Source organism: Pterocles gutturalis, unplaced genomic scaffold (genome assembly GCF_000699245.1).
Source record: "Pterocles gutturalis isolate BGI_N339 unplaced genomic scaffold, ASM69924v1 scaffold23847, whole genome shotgun sequence".
Lineage (NCBI taxonomy): Eukaryota > Metazoa > Chordata > Aves > Pterocliformes > Pteroclidae > Pterocles > Pterocles gutturalis.
This window is the reverse complement of record NW_010108522.1, coordinates 6,915-15,511: the sequence shown is the minus strand read 5'-3', so window position 1 is coordinate 15,511 and position 8,597 is coordinate 6,915. Positions and strand designations below refer to the sequence as shown.

General features: G+C 54.7%; 1 protein-coding gene across 1 annotated transcript in view; it reads left to right on the top strand.

Annotated features, from left to right (window-relative positions):
* Positions 1-7,651, top strand: part of GRIN1 (glutamate receptor, ionotropic, N-methyl D-aspartate 1) — an 8,157-nt gene extending 506 nt beyond the window's left edge. The window contains exons 2-4 of the mRNA XM_010072675.1: positions 733-878; positions 3,494-3,604; positions 6,441-7,651. Of these exons, the coding sequence (XP_010070977.1) occupies positions 733-878; positions 3,494-3,604; positions 6,441-6,644 (461 nt within the window). The 3' untranslated portion in view covers positions 6,645-7,651. The remainder of the gene's footprint in view (positions 1-732; positions 879-3,493; positions 3,605-6,440) is intronic.
* The last annotated feature ends 946 nt before the right edge of the window (positions 7,652-8,597 follow it).

Here is an 8,597-nt window from a genome sequence, read left to right as displayed (position 1 = left end):
GTCCCCGCTGGCCCTGGGCAGGGGGCAGGAGGAGGATAATTGATACAGAGGGGGTTTTCTTGGTCCCTCTACGCAGAGTCTGCGAGTTCCCCGAGACGGGCTCTCCCTTTGCAGCAGTGCGGTGCTGATGGTCCTTCACCCAGCCAATGGGGCAATGCGGGATGAGGGGTGTCTGATGGGACCCCATCCTCACTGGCACCATGCCCCGGGGTAGGAGCACCGGGGAGGGGGCACTTTGCTCCATCTCCTCAAGATACCACTCCCAAAATGTCAGCCCTGAGGGTTGCAGCCCGTTGCAGCCCACCAAGGACAGCACAGAGAGCTCTGTGCATGGCTGTCCTTCCCGACGAGCCAAACGGGAGCACCAGAGCTGAGTTTCTGGTGCAAACGACCCTACAGCCCCAGGGGACGGGGTCTGTCCTGGTGCTGGGCACGGCCCCCAGCACTCCATGCCTGCCCCCAGCATCGCTGTGTCACAGCCAGTGCCCTGTGCCCGACCGACACGAGCTTGCACGGACATCCAGCATCCCATCACCTTGCTGCCCATCACCGCAGGTGCCCCGCTCTGTTGGGCTCCCCTCTCCAGACCCTCTGGGACTGTGGGGGGATGGCGGGGGGCTGGAGGAGGGACCCTGGGTTGGCAGATGCTCCTGTTGCTGAGCACGCTACAGAGGATATGAAGTGTCGTGGTGCAATTTCTATTGCCCTCTGTAACTTTCCTGCTTATTTCAGGTGTGTTTATGCTGGTGGCTGGAGGTATTGTTGCCGGGATATTTTTAATATTCATAGAAATAGCTTACAAAAGGCATAAGGACGCGCGGAGGAAGCAGATGCAGCTGGCGTTTGCAGCCGTTAATGTGTGGAGGAAAAACCTGCAGGTAGGACAAACCGTTTTTAGAGCAAATCTCCAACAGGTGCGTTTTCCATTCCTTCACCAAATCAGTGAATGCAGAGCTGTGGATTAGCATGGGGCCCTCTGTCCCCCACCCCTCACCCCAGTAACTCCAGATGGGTGTTACTGGGCGCCTAGCAAGCTCTGGGGTCCCTGCCTTGTCCCCAGGAGCTGCCCTTGGCCGAGGCCATCTCTCCCGGGAGGTGTTGTGCACACCTTCAACTGGGACAGAGACCTGGCCCAAATGCCCCCAGCAGTGCTCGGGTTGGGGATTTTGCTCTGCTGGGGACTACGTGCCGGAGCCACGTCTTGTCCTGACCAAGAAAGAGGTGCTGGAGCAGCTCCCTTTGCAGGGCTCTGACCTGCTGCCTGGCTCCGGCCGTGCTCGCCAGCTTTTTTTTTTCCGCTGCCGCTGAGCATCCCTGCCTGGTGCTCGGGTGGAGAAATGCTCCAGGGATGGTTCCCATCGCCTCCCCCTCCCTGCCCGCTCCCTGGGGGTGCGGTAGCCCTTGCCATACCTGGGACTGACTCCAAAAAGAGGTGGTGCGTGCTCTGGTCATTGGGAAACAAGGACATCTCCCCACATGGGAGCCGGCAATGCTGGTGCCTGTCAGCCTCAGGCCCCCTCCCCGGGGCCATGGCCAACCCTGGCTTCTCCCATCCCCGAAACACCCCCATGCCACTCAGGCAGGGGGGCCTAGGGGGGTCAGCGGTGCCTGGCAGTGACACTGAGCCATGGCCACCAGCCTCACACTTTTCTTTCCCCATCGCTTTTGGGGCTGAGCCCCGCGGTGCCCCCGCACCCCAGTTGAGGGCATCTGGAGGCTCGCTCTGAACGCTCTGAATCGCCCAGGATGCTCCTCTTCCTCGGGGAGGCAAACCGGTGTTCAAAGAGCAAGAGATCCTTTAGGTGACTAAAGGAGACTGCCTTTTGCAGCAGAGCCGGTGAATGAAAGAGACAGAAGGAGGTTCGGGGACTCCAAAACGAGTCCGGAGCAGTGGCCCCCCGGGAGCAGCGCTGGCTGGGGCGTGCGGGTGGGCTGCCCGGGTGGAAGTGACCTGCCCGAGAGCAGCAAGGGGAAGCACGAGGCTGGGCTGCTGTATCCTGAGAGCTCGCTGGGTTCAGTTCACTAATAAGAGTCTCGGAAAAGCCATTTCTCTTTTTTCTTTTTTTTTTTTTTTTCTCCTTTGCTTCCAAAAAGCAGCAGCAGCAGCACCGAGGGGGTTAAGGCTGCTGGGACAGAGCACACTAGTCGCACTGCCATTTTTCACTTGCCAACCTTCTAGAAAATACTGCACTGGGTCCTTGGGCAGAGTCTGTGGGACTGTGAGCAAAGCATGCTGCCCTGTGGGGGTAAACAGCCTCATGGTAAAGAGCCGTTTGACATTGTAAGACTTTTCCACAGGAGGAAACGTCAGAGCACTAGTATCTGGTACATTGCTAGAAGGTAGGCAAGTGGAAAGATTTATTTGTTAAAACAAACAAACAAAAATAATGGTTTTTGGGATCACAGTTTTGCCATGGCTATTTCCTGAGATGCCATGGAAGAAAAAGACATTTCATTCCATTCATCTTGCTTTCCTTTCCGTTTGTGCATGTCCGCAAAAGAGAGAACTGAGAAGGAGGAGCAAATGTATCCCCGAGCATGCTCTACGCACCAGCGGGATACATTTTGGTTACCCCCGTGCGGTAGCAGAGCCAGACCTGGTCACTCCGTCCCCCGTCGGAAAGGTCACACTCATTGGCACGAAAGCAATTGGGGAGGAATCGTTCTCAGCGCCCGCCGCAGAGTGCGGCCGGTCCCCACGTGCCCCCGCACCATGGCGGCTGGTGCTCCCAGCCTGCGCTAACCAGGTCCGACTCGCTAACACCAATGGCTACATTTTTCAGTTCTGTTTCTCTTTGAGTTCATCCTGACCCCAGTGACATCATAGCGCTAATGCTTTGCCTCCTCCCTTTCTTTTCCTTTTTTTTTTTCCTTTTCTTTTTCTTCCAGTTTCCTTTTTTTTTTTTTTTTTTAACCTGTTTTACTTTGGAAAAAAAACCAAAACACCACCAACAACCACATTCGGCTTTGCACAACTGCGTCATTTAAATTTTTGAATACATTTTTTTTTTTTACAGAATATTCATACAATGACTTCTCTTTCAATGCAGTCCTCTCTCTCTCTTGTGGCACTAGGATTCAGCCTCAGAAAAGGCCCTGAGCAATACTTTTTTTTTTTTTAAAGTGGTAGGTGCAGCATCTCACCTCTCGGTCTAGCCAGGCTAGCGGTGGAAGCGAGGGGCAGGGCGCCAGGCAGAGCATCCCCAGGAAGCGAGGTCAGCTGTGCCGGCGCGGACGCAGACGCCCAGGAGAGCAGGGTGACCCCCCGGAGGGGTTTCCAGTGCTCCAGACGCGAGGCCGGCCCCGGAGCTGTAGCAGTGTGGCGTGTGCTGTAGCCATGGGTCACGGAGGCCCTTGGAGGACTGGGAGTGACAGGACACCTCCAGTAGCTTTCTCACCTAAATGAAGGACATGACACGGGGCAGTATTCAAATAGGTTTAGCGTTTCCAACAACACACTAGAGATCTAATCACTTATACATATTCATTTTAGGATAGAAAAAGTGGTAGAGCAGAACCTGACCCTAAAAAGAAAGCCACTTTTAGGTCCATCACCTCCACCCTGGCCTCCAGCTTCAAGAGACGTAGGTCCTCCAAGGATACGGTAAGAGGAAGAAGAACAATTCTGCCCTCTCTCTTTCTCTCTCTTTCTCTCTTCTGCCATCCCATCGACTGCCACACACCCATCCCGAAGCTGCCAGTGTACATGCATAGCTCATGTTCGTCACCAGTCAGTCAGTGAGTCAGTGAGTCAGTCATCCCGTGTACCTGAAAGGATGCTGGGATCCTGGAGGGCAGGCAGGAGGTGGCTTGGAGTCCTGTGATGAGTTGGGAGATGCAACTGAGTTTTTGTTCTGTTTTTTTGGTTTCTTTTTTGCCTGGATGATTTCCGATGTTCCTCTCTGTGCTTCACTCACCTTACCGGTGCTGACCTCTTGAAACCGATGACATTTTTCTTTTTTTTCTTTATTTTTCTTCTGTTCCTGAGTGTTCCTGTACCTGTTTGTCATTGTATGCCTAAAAACGATCACCCCGATTTAATTTGGGCACCGTGTCACCTCACCGAGAGCCATGCGTGTCGCATTCTCTACATGTGATTTTTGTTTGTGACGATTAGCATTCGGGACATAGTCCTTGGCGCAGGAGTGACAGCTGTCTCTGGTTATCGTCAGCAGCAATGCAGCTCTAGAAAAGAGATGCAAAGGCTTGAAAAAGGAGGTTGTTAAAGACCCAGACTTGGTTTAAACTTGTGCTTTCCACCTCGGAGTAAAACTGCTCTCACATAACCAGAGAAAATTTCCAAAATCGCTGCCTCTAAAGCCACCTGTTTCCAAATGTGCAAATGTGTCTGCTCATGCTGGAGCTTCAGACACTCTTCAGCGTCAGGTTGGGCTGTTGGTCTGTCAGACTGAGCCGGTGTCCCTCTGCATGTCGCCGTCTGTTGTATGACACTCTGCACTGTGGCTACTCTGTTGTCTCGTGTGGCGGCCGTCGCTGCGTTTTGCTGCCCGACCTCCTGGCGCGATGGGCTTGCCCAAAATCTTTTCCGGCGGGTTTCTGCCCCAGGTTGCTCAGAGCAGGCTCCCCTCCAGGCTGCCCGAGGGGTGAGGCACAGCGGGGATGGGGGGACGGCGGCGGCGTGGGGACATGCCCGTCGGTGGCCCATCCCCGGCCTCAGGCTCGGGGCGCCCTGGGGAGCAGCACGTGATATCACAGGGGTTCTCAGGGCCACGGCTCTGTAGGAGAAGCGGAGGCGGCTGCTTTTGACACCAATGCAGGCTCCATCCCAAGAAGCTCCTGGAGCACCCCTGCGACATGGCCCCGGGGACAGCTGAGCCCTTGGCTGGGCTCGGCTGCCACCTTCTCACACAAAGTGCTCCTCTTGCTGTCACCGCGAAGCCTGGCAGGCATGGCGGGGGGACCCATGCTCTCCCTGATGATCCTCTGTACCCAACGGGGACTATGGGCATCGCTGTCATCTCCTGTGCTGTCCCCATGCTCCCTGGGTGGCACCTTGCTCTGGTGATGCCCCCATGTCTGGGGTCCCCCCTCCCCACTGCTGCACCAACCCAGCAGCTCTGCAGGAAGGTTGCAGGTTGTGTCTTGGTGGCCTGAGCCCTGACCGGAGAAGGGGAGACAGATGGGGTGGGTAGTGCAGGGAGGAGAAGACTGGAAGAGCGAGGAGGTGAAGGGACAGGTGGAATGCACAGAAAAAAGGGGAGAAAACATGGCAGAAAGGGCTGGCAGGGGTGACCGACCATCAGCATGCCTTGAGTGGACACCATGTTTTCTTTTGTTGGAACCACTCCATGGTTAGGAAACCAAGGGATACTGTCCTGGGAGATCAGGAGCATCACAGTGAACTGGGCGCCTGTGGGGACCAGTGCCCATGGTGGGCACAGGAAAGGAGGACACACCAGGAAGAATGGGGCAGCTGGCACAGGGCACCCTGGTACGTCCCTCCTGCATCGCTCTCTCCTTGGGGAGGCATCCTGGGTCTGATCCTGCTCCATGGTGTGCCATCCACCTTAACCCATGCCACTACACAGCACCTTCTGCCCCAGGGTAGGACCCCTACAATGCCCTGAGCTGACCAGATCCAGGGACCACCTGCACCAGAGGTCCCATGGGCAAGTGGTGGGGCTACCGTCTCCCCTTCCCCGGCCCAGTGGGGACCAGTGCAGCATCGGCCTCCCTGTGCTTTGGACCCTGGCCATGCTCTTCTTGGCATGTTGCTCATGGGCAAGTCATGGAGGATGACTCATCCCAGAGGATGGTCCCTACTTTGGGGGCAGATGTATCTGCAGGGCAGCTATGGGTAACAACACCTGAGAGCCTTCTACCTGCCATGGGGTGACATGGCTGGGGTGCCGGGACACATTCCCCAGGGAATCAGGCTAGTTGGGTCAAGAACAGGCTACTGGGACCAACATCCGAGGCAACGGGGCCAACATGGAGGCTAGCAGTCCAAGGTCCACCTGTTGCAAGAGACCTATGGTGGAGCAAGCTTTGTCGTGATGTCGGGCAGGCCTGCTGGTCGCTCTGCAGGGTGAGCGGCCAGCAGGAGGGTGCGGCCACCAGGTCATGTCACAGCCTGCCATTGGGTGCCCTCCGCTTCTACGCAGCAGCCCTGGCCCAGAGACTCCAATGCCCTCCTGCTGTGGAAGGCCCCATGAGTACGTAGCATGCTGGGACACGTTGCCTGGGGTCCTCGTAAAGACGAGAAAGCAGCGAGGAGCTCTGTTTGAGGGTGCTCAGCAGAGCCGCGGGCCCACACCAGGTCTCAGAGGGGCAAGGCTTGAGAGCCCATGGGGCTGGAAGGCCAGGCTGACCCCAGCCCCATGGGCTCTCCTGGCTAGCGAGTGAAAGACGCAAACCTGGTGGCCTTGCTTCTTTCCTTTTCGTTGTCGGGAGTTTTAAAAATGGATTCTGCTCTGCAGCCCTGCAGAATGGTCCCTCAGGAGTGCCAGAGAGACAGGCTGGCACCATGGAGCCAAGACAGCCCTGGGAAGCTACCGCCCCACTCTGAACGTCCTAGCGCCCACCATCACCCGAGCTGCACAGCCTCTCCGCGGCACATCATCCCCACCGCCCCAGGAGGAGATGCATGTGTTCCCCATAGGCAGCTCCTGCAACTCGAATAGCACTCGCAGAGCTGACGTACTGCCATCCATCGCAGCCACCCACGATACTGCAACCCCACAGAAGCCATGTGAGACGCATAAACCACACAGACACCTTCCGAGCCGGCACATTTCGTACAGACACGTAACGAGGCGCACAGATCCCTTAGACCCCTCCCCACCGCAGCCGTCATCAGCCCCCGCAGAGCCACCATGTCAGCCCACGGGCGTCCCCCCTCCAGACACAGCATGACACACGTCCCACGTCACCGCCAAGCGAGGGCCCGGCGCTGCGAGGCGATGCTCGCCCTGCGGCCACGGGGATGGTGCCAGACCTGGTGGAGAACCAGGGGGTTGATGGAAAAGGTCACCTTTTCAGTGAAGGATCAGCCATCCCGAAGCCAAACACTTCTTGGCTGAAAAAGAACCTAGTTTTTGGCCCAAAACAAACAAATGTAGGTCGAAGACAACTAATTTTTTTTTTTTTTAAAGGAAAGCTGACATTTTCTACAGCAAGATTGCATTTAGCTGGAATCTTAATTTTTAATTGAAAAAAAAAAAAGAAAACCAAAATTCTTCCAGAAAATCTTCCACCAGCCAGGGACTACCATATGAGCCCAGATTAGGTTGAAGTCATTTTTAAAGACATATTAAGTTCTTGTCTATATTTTCTTCCTGGTTGTCATTTAAAGTTTTTGGTGCCTTCACTTCACTTCCATACCTTAACATGTTTGAGTCTCTTCTACAGTTAATATTGATTAATTTCTTGGCTTTATAATGTTTGGTTTGGGGATAATTGCACCATCCCTGTAACATAATTTGCCCTAAATTACTGATATGTGCTTCTAGCATTAGTTTAACATAGTTTTGATATGACAATTTTCTTGTTTTTTTTTTTCTTTTCTTTTCTTTTTTTTTTAATTTTTATTATTAAAAATTGCATGCATGAACTCTACACAAAAAAAGTAAATGAGAATGTTACCCTGTGATAACTCTGTGATTGGAGGAGATATGCTTTCAAATCAAAAGCCATGCTCTTGTATTTTAATTTTTCTGGCCAGATTCCCCACTTCGCTTGGTTATTTTAGCATTTCCCACCCCCGGAGCTGTGCAGAGAGGCCAGAACGCCCCAGCTTGCCTTGCTAGACCTCCAGCTTTCCACCGCAGCAGCCACACAAACACGTGCACCGAGGCACATGCACACACACATGCACACACCGCTTTTTTCCCCCTGGCTTGCATCAGGCAGGATATTTAACAAAGGACCTTTCTTCTGCCCATTTGCTTTTGTATCTCAAGTTCCTCCTTCTTCTCCAGCAGTGAGTCACTCAGCCTCTCCCCTTTTCCCCGTCTCTTCTCTTCCCTGCGGGAATCCAGCCCTGTCCCATGAGCGCACGCCTCCTGGCCGTTTTGCTATGGAAAGGGAAAATTGCATTTAGCCAGAATCCTATTTTTTTTGCAAGAAGGGGGTGGCTGCACCCGTTTTTGGGAGAGAGGTGGGTTTTTTTGTTGGGTTGATGAATAGCCACAAAAAGGTCCCTGCAGGACAGCAGAGCGACATTGGGATTTCTCCGGTTGTTCTCTGTGCCAACAGGCGACGGCCGAGGTGTTCCCACTTAGCAAAGCAAGGCCACAGCCAGGAATTTCTCAGAGGCTCCATTTTAATATTAGCTAGTCCCCTAAATGAAAGAGTGATCCCATGAGATGCTCCCGGAGTGTCAGCACATTCCCAGCACGTGTATTGGAGACATGGGAGCATCCTGGCTCCCGCTCCCACCCCAGCAGCTCCCCACCGAGGGGTCCCAGTGAAGCACAAAACTGGGCAGAGCTGGGCAGCCCCAAAGACCCCACGCAAGGATTGGGGGGACCCCAGACCTCCCGCAGCAGGAGGCAGGGCGTAGGGCCACGCAGGGTAGCCACAGTGCCAGAGCCACCAGCAGCACCGCGGGGGCCACGGTCGCCACTGACCCACAC